Source organism: Aspergillus luchuensis, chromosome 2 (assembly GCF_016861625.1).
Source record: "Aspergillus luchuensis IFO 4308 DNA, chromosome 2, nearly complete sequence".
Taxonomy (NCBI): domain Eukaryota; kingdom Fungi; phylum Ascomycota; class Eurotiomycetes; order Eurotiales; family Aspergillaceae; genus Aspergillus; species Aspergillus luchuensis.
In genome coordinates, this window is record NC_054850.1 from 3,576,752 (window position 1) to 3,589,838 (window position 13,087).

Genomic DNA, 13,087 nt, shown 5'->3' on the forward strand with positions numbered 1-13,087 from the left:
TATATGGTCATGAACTACTTATCAGCCCAACGCAACACCCAGTGCTCTGTTCACATAATGATGTTCGGTTCACTTATATTGATCAAGTATTTTCTGTAGGAATTTATAAAGTCTTAGCGCAAGCTTCAGAAAAGAGTTATAACACCATATCGAAATGTAGTATCTAATCCAATTGATTCGTTGTTGTGGCGATCCGGAGTCAATGAGTAGAGCTTCATTTCTAAATAGAACGAAGCTATAAGATCGAAAACGCATCAAATAAACCATACCTAGCCTCATTCAGGCTCGTTGACCTATCTAGAGCCATTTGGAAAATATATATATATTAAAAGGAAAAAAATAAAAAAATAAAAAAAAACCAAATGTGAAAGAAATCGAGGCGAGATCCGGCGAGAACAGAAGCAGACAGCTACACGGCCATCACGTGCCTCATCTTAGTCATCAATCTAGTCCCGCCGCCGAACTTCACCTCACGTCTTCTTGATATTTTCAGCGCGAGACATCAGCGCATCACCCTCCACGCCCCCAAGGTCGCTGCTATTGTCCGTTTTTGATCCGAATGTAGCTGCTGTTACCCCTGCCTGGGAGTGTTCGTTCTCTTTCTCGTCTTTGGGATCACCACAACCGCCACCATGTCCGACGGTAGGTAGCCTCCAGATCGCGGACCTTGCTTCTGATGATAGGCTGACAACCCCTTCTAGCTGATTTCGAAGCCGTCCGGAAGCTCCAAGCTGAGCGGAACGCTGCTGCATCTGCGAAGAAAGGTTCTAGGACCTTTGATCCGTCTAGCCAGCGCACTGACAACTCAACCAAGGCCTCCCTGACTGAATCCTTCGATACCACCCTCTACGAACGCGAGGGCGCTGACAAATATGCGGGATACGACATGTCCATCGCCGTCAATGGCGAAGATGAAGAGATGGAGGATGCGGACGGAGGCCACCGTCTGGTGGGCCAATATACCGCGACAAGGAGCCAGATCGATGAATTTGCCCAAGGCAATGGTGTGGAAGAGGAGGACGTTCTCCTAGGACGCGAAAAGGCGGCCAGAATCGCTGATCGCGAGACGGACTATCAGAAGCGTCGCTTCAATCGCGGTCCGCTGACGCCTACACGCGCTGATCCGTTTGCCGCGAACGAACATGCAAACGTGGAAGGAGAGGGCCAGACCTACCGTGAGGTTATGGCTCTACGTGAGCTTGAGAAAGAAGAAGAGCGTGTTCAGAAGCTGATCGCAGAGAAGCAGGCCCGTGGAGAGGAAGATGTTCAGGAGCATGAGGCCACCTTGAAGTCGGAGGACAAAGAAAACGCTGAAGCTGGCTCGACCGTATCGGTCGCCACCGGTCGCAAGCGTAAACAACGGTGGGATGTGTCATCCGAGCCTACTGAGTCGGCTGAAGCTGAGGCCCCGCAGCCCGCAGACACCAAAGCCAAGAGATCTCGCTGGGATCAAACGCCTGCGCCTGCTGTTCCTGGCGCCGCCGCCGAGGAAGCTCCTAAGCGTCGTTCTCGATGGGATCAAGCCCCAGCCATTGCGGCATCCACCCCCGTGGGCAACCAAGGGCTTGCTACCCCGATGCATCCTTCTCAAGTAGGTGTGCCTATGATGCCCACCAGCTTTGGAACTGATATCTCTGCGCGCAATGCTCCTCTGTCTGATGAAGAACTTGATATGATGTTGCCCTCGGAAGGCTACAAGATCCTCGAGCCTCCTCCGGGCTACGCCCCTATTCGCAACCCGGCGAGAAAGCTTATGGCGACACCGGCACCTATGGCCAGTGCGACGGGAGTCGGAGGTTTCATGATGCAGGAGCCGGAGAGCGCTCGCGCGATGGGCAAGCAGCTACCGACTGAAATCCCCGGTGTTGGTGACTTGCAGTTCTTCAAGCCCGAAGATATGGCCTACTTTGGAAAACTTATGGAAGGTGGGGACGAGAGTGCGATGTCCGTGGAGGAGTTGAAGGAAAGGAAGATCATGAGACTCTTGCTGAAAGTGAAGAACGGCACTCCGCCTATGAGGAAGACTGCCCTGCGTCAGCTCACAGACAACGCGCGGCAGTTCGGTGCCGGTCCCCTCTTCAACCAGATTCTTCCGCTTTTGATGGAAAAGTCCCTTGAAGATCAAGAGCGCCACTTGTTGGTCAAGGTCATTGACCGTGTCCTGTACAAGCTGGATGATCTCGTTCGCCCTTATGTTCACAAGATTTTGGTCGTCATCGAGCCCCTGCTCATTGACCAAGACTACTATGCTCGTGTCGAGGGTCGTGAGATCATTTCCAACCTGGCCAAGGCGGCTGGTCTTGCCACGATGATCAGTACGATGCGTCCCGATATTGACCATGTCGATGAGTATGTCCGTAACACGACGGCTCGAGCATTTGCTGTCGTTGCTTCTGCTCTCGGTATTCCTGCACTCCTACCCTTCCTTCGTGCTGTGTGTCGGAGTAAGAAGTCGTGGCAGGCCAGGCACACCGGTGTCAAGATCGTCCAGCAAATTCCCATCCTTATGGGTTGCGCCATTCTTCCCCATTTGAAGGGTTTGGTCGACTGCATTGCCGACAATCTTAGCGACGAACAAGCTAAAGTCAGAACCGTCACTGCCTTGGCCGTGGCTGCTTTGGCTGAAGCTGCCAACCCGTACGGTATTGAGAGTTTCGATGAGATCCTCAACCCTTTGTGGACCGGAGCTCGGAAGCAGCGTGGTAAGGGTCTGGCAGCCTTCTTGAAGGCCGTTGGTTACATCATCCCTCTCATGGACGAGGAGTACGCCAACTACTACACTAGTCAAATCATGGAGATCCTTCTGCGTGAATTCTCCTCACCCGACGAGGAGATGAAGAAGGTTGTCCTGAAGGTAGTATCGCAGTGTGCTAGCACTGATGGTGTGACAGCCAGCTACCTGAAGGAACACGTGTTGACCGACTTCTTCAAGAGTTTCTGGGTTCGTCGTATGGCTCTGGACAGGAGGAACTACCGCCAAGTGGTTGACACGACCGTGGACCTCGGCCAGAAGGTCGGCGTGGGTGAGATTCTGGAGCGTGTTGTGAACAACCTGAAGGATGAGAGCGAGCCTTACCGGAAGATGACTGTGGAGACCGTGGAGAAGCTTATTGCAGCCCTTGGAGCTGCTGATATCTCCGAGAGACTGGAGGAACGACTCATTGATGGTGTTCTCTATGCCTTCCAGGAACAGAGCATCGAGGATATCGTGATTTTGAACGGGTTTGGAACAGTGGTCAATGCCCTGGGCACTCGCTGCAAGCCTTACCTCCCTCAAATTGTCAGTACCATCCTCTGGCGGTTGAACAACAAGTCCGCCACGGTCCGTCAGCAGGCTGCGGATCTCATCTCGCGTATCGCAATGGTCATGAAGCAGTGTGGAGAAGACGCTCTGATGGGCAAGCTTGGTATCGTACTCTACGAATACTTGGGTGAGGAGTACCCTGAGGTACTTGGTTCTATCCTTGGTGCTCTTCGTTCGATCGTCACTGTCGTCGGTATCAACCAGATGCAGCCTCCTATCAGAGATCTGCTGCCTCGACTCACTCCTATCCTGCGTAACCGTCACGAAAAAGTGCAGGAGAACACCATCGATCTGGTCGGTCGTATCGCCGACCGTGGTCCCGAATCGGTCAACGCCCGCGAATGGATGCGTATCTGCTTCGAGCTGCTGGACATGCTGAAGGCTCACAAGAAGGGTATCCGTCGTGCTGCCAACAACACATTCGGTTTCATCGCCAAGGCCATTGGTCCCCAGGATGTGTTGGCGACGCTGCTGAACAACCTTCGTGTCCAAGAGCGTCAGTCCCGTGTCTGTACTGCCGTCGCCATCGGTATCGTGGCTGAGACTTGTGCGCCTTTCACCGTCCTGCCGGCCCTGATGAACGAATACCGTGTTCCCGAACTGAATGTCCAGAACGGTGTGCTCAAGGCCATGTCCTTCTTGTTCGAGTACATTGGTGAGATGGCCAAGGATTACGTCTATGCGGTCACGCCTCTCTTGGAGGATGCTCTTATCGATCGTGACCAGGTGCACCGGCAGACCGCAGCCAGTGTTGTCAAGCACATCGCGCTGGGCGTGGTTGGTCTGGGTTGTGAAGATGCCATGGTGCATTTGCTGAACCTGGTGTTCCCCAACATCTTCGAGACCAGTCCCCACGTCATTGACCGTGTCATTGAAGCCATTGATGCGATCCGGATGGCAGTTGGCACCGGTGTGGTCATGAACTACGTGTGGGCGGGCTTGTTCCACCCGGCGCGCAAGGTGCGCACGCCATATTGGCGACTGTACAACGATGCGTACGTGCAGAGTGCGGACGCGATGATTCCCTACTACCCCGGCCTGGAAGACGATGGTCTGGACCGGACTGAGTTGTCTATCATAGTTTGAACAAAAGCCATCCAGCGCATGTTATTTATCATCATCTTCTGTCTCTGTACCCTTTTTCTGCCGTGTGCTTTTCCATCTATCTTTCAACATATTGGGGCTTGTTCAATTACGGTGTTTCTCTGGCGGGATTTGGCGTGTCTGAACCATCTTTATCTAAGATATAGTAGTCTATGGCAATATCCAACATTTCAACGTTCAATTTAATTCTATCCCACTTACTTTCGGACACTTTCCGTAAGCCAATTCAGTAGTCAATGAACGAATTGAGACTATCGATCTCTCTGTTCCGATCGATCCTCTGACTATTTTCTCCCCCGCAATTCCAGCGTGGGGAGCACCCGCACTCAGACTCCGCGCATCATGCCATGCGATCGTTAGTTGTCGAGATCCGAGTTACTCTCCCGATCAATCTAACAAAGCTATCCACTTTTCTCCCTAACATTCCTGTGCTACCCCCGATGACATCAAGCAGCACTGCCCAGACCGACCGGAAAGACTCCCTCCGCCTTCTCCCGTGGCACCGACGGAGCATAATCTCCGTTTCCCAACCGCCATCCCATCATCGGCACCATCCCCGCCGTCTGTTACTACATACAAAGCCGCAGGCAACTTGAGCACAGATCCCAGACCACTATGTACCTACTTGATGCGATGATCATCATTCTCCTCCCCTTGGCAGACTACATGCACTAATGCTCTTCTTTCTTTGACGCATACACGCACGCACGCACAGGCACATACACACACACAATCAAATCTCTCAAGCATCATGGCTCTCCCCTCAAAATGCGATGTGCTCGTCATTGGCGGCGGTAATGCCGGTTTCTGCGCAGCCATTTCGGCGGTCCAGTCCGGCGCAAAACACGTTGCCATTATCGATAAATGTCCGGAAGAATGGGCAGGAGGTAACTCCTACTTCACGGCGGGGGCGATGCGTACCGTCCACGGCGGATTGCCGGATCTGCTTCCCATCGTGAATAATGTCGATGCGGAAACGGCGAAGAAGATCGATATTAAGCCGTATACCGTGGATGACTTCACGGGCGACATGAACCGTGTTACAGGGCGGCGCACGAATCGCGAGCTCTGCCAGACACTCGTCAATGAGTCGAACTCGGCGATCAAGTGGCTGGCGAGTAATGGCGTGCGATTCCAACTCTCTTTCAACCGACAGGCGTATGAAGTCAACGGTCGGCTCAAGTTCTGGGGTGGTCTTGCGCTGAAGACTCAAGACGGCGGCAAGGGTCTCATTCAAGATCACTTGCAAGCAGCCCGGAGACTGGGCATTCAGGTCTTCTTCTCGACCGCTGCTCAGAAATTAGTAACAGACCCGGTCTCTGGAGCCGTGACGTCTGTGGTGGTTTCGCATCATGGCCGCGACCAGACTATCCGGGCTGGAGCTGTGATTCTCGCGGCCGGTGGCTTCGAGAGTAACCCGCGCATGCGCGCGCAGTACCTTGGACCTCACTGGGACGTAGCGCTGGTACGCGGCACGCCCTATAACTCCGGGGATGGATTCGAGATGGCGATCCGGGATGTCTCAGCCAAGCAGGCGGGCAACTGGTCGGGATGTCACTGTGTGGCGTGGGATGCTAACGCACCGGCCGATACGGGCGACCGGGAGATCTCCAACGAGTTCACCAAGTCCGGGTATCCGTTGGGCATCATGATCAATCGGCAAGGGAACCGGTTCGTGGACGAGGGTTCTGATCTGCGCAACTATACGTATGCGATGATCGGACGCCAGATTCTCAACCAGCCTGGCCACATGGCGTTCCAGATCTGGGATTCCAAGATGATCCCTTGGTTGCGATCGGAGGAGTACCGGCCGGAGGTGGTGCAGCATATCAGCGCGGCCACGATCAGTGAGCTGGCGGAGAAGTGCGCCGAGTTTGATCTCGAAGATAAGAAGCGCTTCGAGCAGACCATCCATGACTATAATAAGGCGGTTTATGAGCGCCAGCGCAGGCATCCGGGTGGGAAATGGGATCCGGCTGTCAAGGATGGACTTACTACGCAGTCCGAGGGCTTGGAGCTGGCAGTGCCCAAGTCTAACTGGGCGCTTCCTATTGATCAGGGACCATTCCTGGCGGTTCGAGTCACGGCGGGCATCACTTTCACGTTTGGTGGACTGGCGGTTCGTCCGGAGACGGCGGCGGTGGTGTCATCGACGACAAACCAGGAGGTGCCGGGGTTGTACTGCGCGGGCGAGATGCTGGGAGGACTGTTTTATGATAACTACCCTGGAGGCAGTGGATTGACGTCGGGAGCTGTCTTTGGACGGCGAGCTGGTCGGGCTGCGGCAGCGAGGGTGTCGAGCCGACAGGCACGGTTGTAGTGGCTGCTATAAGAAAAGTATGCGATAGGATATATATACGAGTGCTTGAGTAGCAAACATATAGCAGGAATAATATACTATGTTTACATTTACATTTCCGACAGACTTCAATATCATAGATCTTACTTGTACTACTAGTAGTAAACATGAACTATTTTTAAAAAGCAGTAGGACATATATATAGGACTAGTATTGCAACAATACCCCAATATATATAAACATCTTCGATAACACTATAAAATATTCTACCAACTGAGAATCACAACCACTACTATCTAAATCCCAACATACATACAACTTAACCAACCGAACTACAACAAGCATCTCTACTTCAGATAAAACGACCTGTACAGTACGAAACCCCTCCTACCTGGGCAGTGATTGTGTAACCGACCCCAGCTGCACCCTCATCCAGGAACAGAAAATGATGACAGTAGATAGTAAAAAAAAAAAAAGCAATGAGGTCATTCCTTCCCTTGCCAATTCTCCCTTTTCCTCTCTCTCACCCATCAACCACATCAAAAGATATTAACTACGTAGTCAAAACATGAATCACAAAAAATATACGACATCAACCCACACCCACATGCATCACCCAAAACGCACGAACCACCCAACCAACATCTGAAAGAATCCCATCATCATCATCATCATCATCACCATAATCACGAAAAATTAGAAATAAAACCCAAATCGATACACGCAAGCCAGCCCACTACCCTCCCTAAGGTGTACAGCCCGCCAAGGGCGCCCCTGCAACCCTGCAGCAGGGCAACAACAACAACAACAAATTCCAACAATGACAGTGACAATGACAAAAAACACCAAAAAGAGAAACAGTAAAGTAAGTAAGTGACTTTACAACTTTTACTCCTCTGAGTCTAGTCAACTTAAACGGAGTTAGTAAGTAAGTACAGTTAGTTAACTAGGTATGTTGCCGCGTAAGCCTTCTCCATCAGCCCATGTCATGTGTGGGCTTGGCCCTGCTTGTTCCGTGTTGTGGGGAAAGGAGCACAACCCATTTGGTGAGATCTTATTGGTTGGGGGGATGGTTGGTGGTGATGGTGGGTGGTGGGGTTTACCTAGGAGGTGGGGAGGGTCCGTCAACTAAGTAAGTCCAAACTCGTAGGTTGGCCTTTTTGGTATGACGGGATGAGATGGATGTTGGATGATGACTGAGATGATGGTGGTGGTGGTGGGTGTGGGTCTCTTCAGCTTCTTGTCCAATTTACTTATTTATGTTCTTTGGGGATTAGTTGAGTTGAGTTGCCTATTATGGTAGGTCTATGGGGGTAAGTAGTTCTTTTTTATATGTTGATGATAATGATGACATTCTTGGTGGGAGGTGCTTTTTCCAATTTGGGATTGTGGATGATTGGGGTTATCGGTTAGTATTCATTCTATTGTTTCTATAGATTGTATCGTGGTTTTTCAAGATGAGTAGTTACTAGTAGTACGGTAAGTAGGTCGGTAGCTAGTTGTGAAGAGGCTTGAGCGCTGTAACTACTATTCAGTGACGATGGTGATGATGATGATGATGACCTAAGCGCAGTTGAACATCGGAGGTGACTACGAAGAATACCTATTTATTGGTTAGGAGGAGTTGTACTGTCTAGACATCAAGATATCCGAGTCAAATAACTAACCTTAAGCACAGACATCAACAATAACTCTGTCAAGAGTTGCCTTTGATTAACTTCCTCTGCCTTCTCAAAGGAAAAACACAATCGGAAACTTCAACTCCTCCGTAGCTAACCTAGGAAGTATAACCAGCAACAAGCATATGATTAATCCCATTTCCCCATCACTATCACCATATTATCCAGGCACACATGCAGTTGGACTACTGTACTCCGTGCCGGGAAAAGAGATAGGATGCAGCTGAAGTCGTCATCACATTGATTGCAATTAGCATTGGGCATACATCTATCTGCATGAGGAATGGAAAAAAAATTAAATGAATAATCCATTTATGCCTAGGCCCCCTTCTCTTTTTTTCCCTTTCTGCACCACATGGGCCCCTGCTCATTTTTACTGACTAGTGTTTTCTCTCCCTCAGATGCAACCCTACTTTTAGCTTCGGATTGATAGGATAAGCTTTGTGGAAATTATTTCCAGGGTCGTAGTTGGTAAATAAGTCAAGGTGGGCTGGCTGCGCGCGCGCGGCATCCATCATTCATCATCCCTTGTTTCTGGCAGTTAGTTATCTACAATATTCATTTCCGGACTTAGTCATGTTATTGTTCGGCATGACAAAGCTTGGTTTGGAAGTAAGAAAAAGGGTTAATTGCTTGGCGATTCCGAGGGAACATGTGAAGCCGAATTGGATCCAGATGAGGAGAGAAGGAAGAGGAGAAGGGAGGTCTTGGTAGCTAATAGTTTTGAATTCGTGTTTCTCTCTCTCTCTCTCCTCCCCGACCCCTGTAAAGAGAGATTAAGGTATGTCGGATGCCCACTAACTACTAGTTAGGTACTGTAGTTAGCGATGAAGTAGTGAACCAGAAAGAAAGAAGGAAAGAGAGAACCACGACACGAGCACTTATGACGTCTAACAGCTTCCTTCTTGGCGTTAGTTTCGAATGCAGGGTCCTCTTATAACCAAGAGTTATATTAATAGAAATAAGAAATTAGAAGTAATGGCAATTTAAAATCTAATTAACAATATATAAAAAAAGGTCATCAGAAATTAAAAACGCAGATTCAATCCATGGTACCGCTCGCACACTACGTACTACGTACTTGCTTGGATTACTCAGCAGGAACGCATTGATCAAGCGCTAGGAACTAGTTTGAACCCGATGTGCCGTTGGCGATTTCAAATCGCGGCTCCATTTTAATATACTCATAAATAAATAATTAAATAAATGAAAAAATAAAAGGATGATGGAAATGGGAACTTATTTTGCGCGCACGAACACACACAACTCGGGTTCAATCAATTCGAGACAATCAGATAAACTCATCCCATCAAAATGTTTCAGATTCGTAAGTCAATAAAGATGACAATGACGACTACTGCTTCTGCGGGATGACATCTGTCTATCTTTAGTGTGTATGATTGATACTCACGAGGACTCTCACCCACACACACACTGACTGAGTCACTACCATACATCAATCACCTTTTGTGACATCCCGCCAAGGGGGTGATGCTGGTGGTGGCTTGCTCCACTTCCTGCACACTAGACTCGTTTCTGTCCCGTCGGGGGGATCCTAGAGACGCGGCTGTCGCAGGAAGCTTAGTCGGTTTGATTCATTCAGGGTCCTACGGAGTATCATGGCTGCTGGTGGTGGCGGTTTTTGTTTTTCCCCTTTTCGGTGTCCGCCGCCCTGATGTCAGTGTCTCATGTGTCGTGCACGTCTTGTCTGGGCTTGTCTTGTCTCAGGGATATCGTCGGAAATCCCCGCAAATGTAGGTACGGATAGAGTGTTACGTACATCTTCCTGCTGTACACACAAATCAGAAGCAGTAGTAGTGTAGGAGGTAGATACTCCGTAGGTGGCTCTCCCTCCCCCCTCCCTCGGGTGGTGGTAGTACAGAGTTTGGAGTACATCCACCGCGCACAGATGTATGCTGTCAGGTGAGCTGAAGATAACGGTCAGGGATGTTGGCATTAGACCAGTCTGCTTTTACTTTTTATCACCCACCCACGCAACAACCCCTGAAACTATCACCTCACATCCCAGTCATAAAATAATGCAGTAGCTAGTAGTAGTAGGAGTCAGGTTCGGGTTCTGCTTTCCCTATGTTGTGTGTTATGAATAAGAAATTAAAATAAAAAGAGAAAAAAAAAATCTAGAACGAAACAGGACATTGCACTGGCGCTTGGATAATGTCATTGTTATTATTAGAACCGTTTAATAAAAAGAAAAATAAGATTGTTGCGTTCGAGAGAGCTGGCAATAATTACGACCTTCCGAGAGAAGCGTAGTCTCTTTGGCAGCAAACGGTGGTGGCATCCATACCTTTCCGTAACTTCCCACGGAAGACGAGGGAGGGAGGGGGGGAAAGTGATATCATGGCCAAGCCAACCAGAGCTCAGTTACATGTTCTTGAAGAGTAAACCCGGTGGAGCCCGGACTGGCGTTAGAACTTCATTTTTGACCAACCCTTTCGACAGGGCCAAGAAATGAGCCGGCGCGTTTCAGGTGGCTGCTAGCCCGCAACCCTGAGAGTGGCAGTGTCCTGGTGGGTGGTGGAGCCCGCCAGGATCGCACGCAGGGATTCTGGTCAACGGGCTTGCGGGGTTCAGAATGGAGGCCGATACGGGCTTTAACTTCTTGACTTCTGGACAGAGTTAATTAGAGTTGTTTGGGTAATGTCTATCTTTTTCATTTGTCTGGTTTAGATTCTATCTGTAACCTAAGCAAGAAGTGAAAAAAAAACTTACCACTCTGCTGGGTAAGTACGTACAGAACTTTCTGAATAAGATGGTTTTTAGAGTGATTTTTCGAAAAAAGCAGGTTTGCATGGCCTGCGCGCTGCGTAAATTGTATCCATCCAATAACTATGATAATTCGATATTATAAAAACCATGACAAAAGAAACCCTTGCTGACAACAAACCATATACTGAAACGGGGAAAGCTCCACCCCAATGAGGTATAGCGCTGTGAGATGTGCACGCGTCAGCTCCTGTGGGGCCCCAACTGTGATTGGGTTATCTGAATGAGCCAAGCTCGGCTATCGACTATCTGCCGTCCCCCGGGGATGTGGCTAACATGCCCTCCCTGCTTTTGCTTAGTCCAGGGATTGAGAAAATTGAATCATAGCGTGGTTTGCCAATAGCGTGACTGGTGATTTCTGCTCTGTTGCGTTTGGATCTTAGTTTGCACGCTAAACCAGACCTGACCCGCCCATGGCTCCTCTCTCTACCTCTTGTGTGTTCTGTTGGATGGAGTTACTTCCCACCGAGTACTTGCAAGTCCTCATTCTAGGCATGTAAGCATGTATGTATGCATGTACAGGCGATGGAATCTCACGACAAATGCTTTTGCTGCTTACTTTCTTACCTGTGACGCAGATTGCTTAACTTCTTACATTTCCATCGGGCTGTAAATTAAGCAGATGTGGATCTCCCGAATGGTTTGAGTCGCGGTGGTATATCGGGGTAGGGAACCAATCAGGAACCCAATTGAACGACTCAGGTTCCTCTGACACATTGCTATTGCAATTGCGCAATAGTTAGTGAGTGGGACACAAGACAGGAACACACAGACACATCTAGAGCACCTCCGTAATTTGGTAGTCTAGAAAGTACTAACAACAGTAAGTAAGCAAAGCAATGCGCAAGTAGTCCAGTTCCCTGCCGCACGGGAACTGGATTTTCTCGCTTTGCCGCGATTGATTGATTGATGGATGACCTTTCATTCTCATCTTGGTGGGGCTTCCCTTTTCGGGCTGTGGTCCCACGCCACTTTTACCTGTTTTGTATTTTCTTTTTTTTGCATTTCCCATTTTGATTTTTTAAATTTTCTGGTTCGTCCCTAAGTCAGCCAGTCCCTCTCCAACCACATCCGCGGACCCATGCAAGCCCCAAAAAGGTTAGCTCACTAGGGGACAACGCGGGAGGGGGGAGAAGGAGGAGGTACGAGCGAGTGGGTTTGCGAGCTGAGTGGATGAAGAACCAACCAATATGAACAATTGGACAAGGGATCCATCGCCAATGGGGGGGACTGTCAAAAATTTGGGTATGGGCTGCCACGGGAACGAACCACTCACTGATTTGAACCCATCCTCCACCACCACCACCAACCACCACCATCACCTCCAAATAACAAACCTTCACAAACCCCCATCTAGATTGACTCCAAAAGTGAATATACGCCAGCACGCCGCGCCTGCCCTCCCCCCCATCTTCCCTCCCCGACCCAAAAAACTACTAGTTAGCTAGTTAGTTAGTTAGGAGAGATACCGATCATGCCAAACTATAAAATCTCATCTCATTTAGGGTTCCCGAGTTACGAGGTGGAAAAAAAAAAAGAAAAGAAGCTGGCACGCCAACGCCAACGCTACACCTAAAATTGCAAAAGAAGATTCATGGAAAGTTCACTTCATGTTCTAGTTACTGTTTAGTATATTCTTTTTTGCCTCTTCGTCTTGGTCCCCACGTCTCATGGCTATACTACTATTCAGCTCCGCTATTCGGTGTTCTTGTGGTCTTAATTTCGGGATTCATTTTTTGGTTTCCCGCGGGAATCTCGAGTATCTGTTTTCTTCTGTTTCTGGGAAATAATAGGAGGGATTCTAGTTGAGATACATCGATGCGATCTATGGATAACCATCACAGATGGTGCCGAAGTTAAGTTTCGTAGTAGTTTTCTTTTTTTTGCTGTTTTATATCTCGCTTTATACTTTCC

At 49.3% G+C, this 13,087-nt stretch overlaps 2 protein-coding genes across 2 annotated transcripts; both read left to right on the plus strand.

The window, feature by feature from the left end:
• Positions 1 to 632: 632 nt before the first annotated feature.
• PRP10 (U2 snRNP complex subunit HSH155) lies at positions 633 to 4,390 on the plus strand (the record flags this gene model as incomplete). Its single annotated transcript, XM_041685967.1, has 2 exons — positions 633 to 642; positions 702 to 4,390. 2 exons carry the CDS (start codon positions 633 to 635, stop codon positions 4,388 to 4,390), a joined length of 3,699 nt encoding a protein of 1,232 aa, XP_041539999.1.
• Positions 4,391 to 5,159: 769 nt separating this feature from the next.
• AKAW2_21174S (uncharacterized protein) lies at positions 5,160 to 6,728 on the plus strand (the record flags this gene model as incomplete). The annotated part of the gene is made up of 1 exon (XM_041685969.1): positions 5,160 to 6,728. The coding sequence occupies one exon, from the start codon at positions 5,160 to 5,162 to the stop codon at positions 6,726 to 6,728; it is 1,569 nt and encodes a 522-aa protein (XP_041540000.1).
• Between the last annotated feature and the right edge of the window lie 6,359 nt (positions 6,729 to 13,087).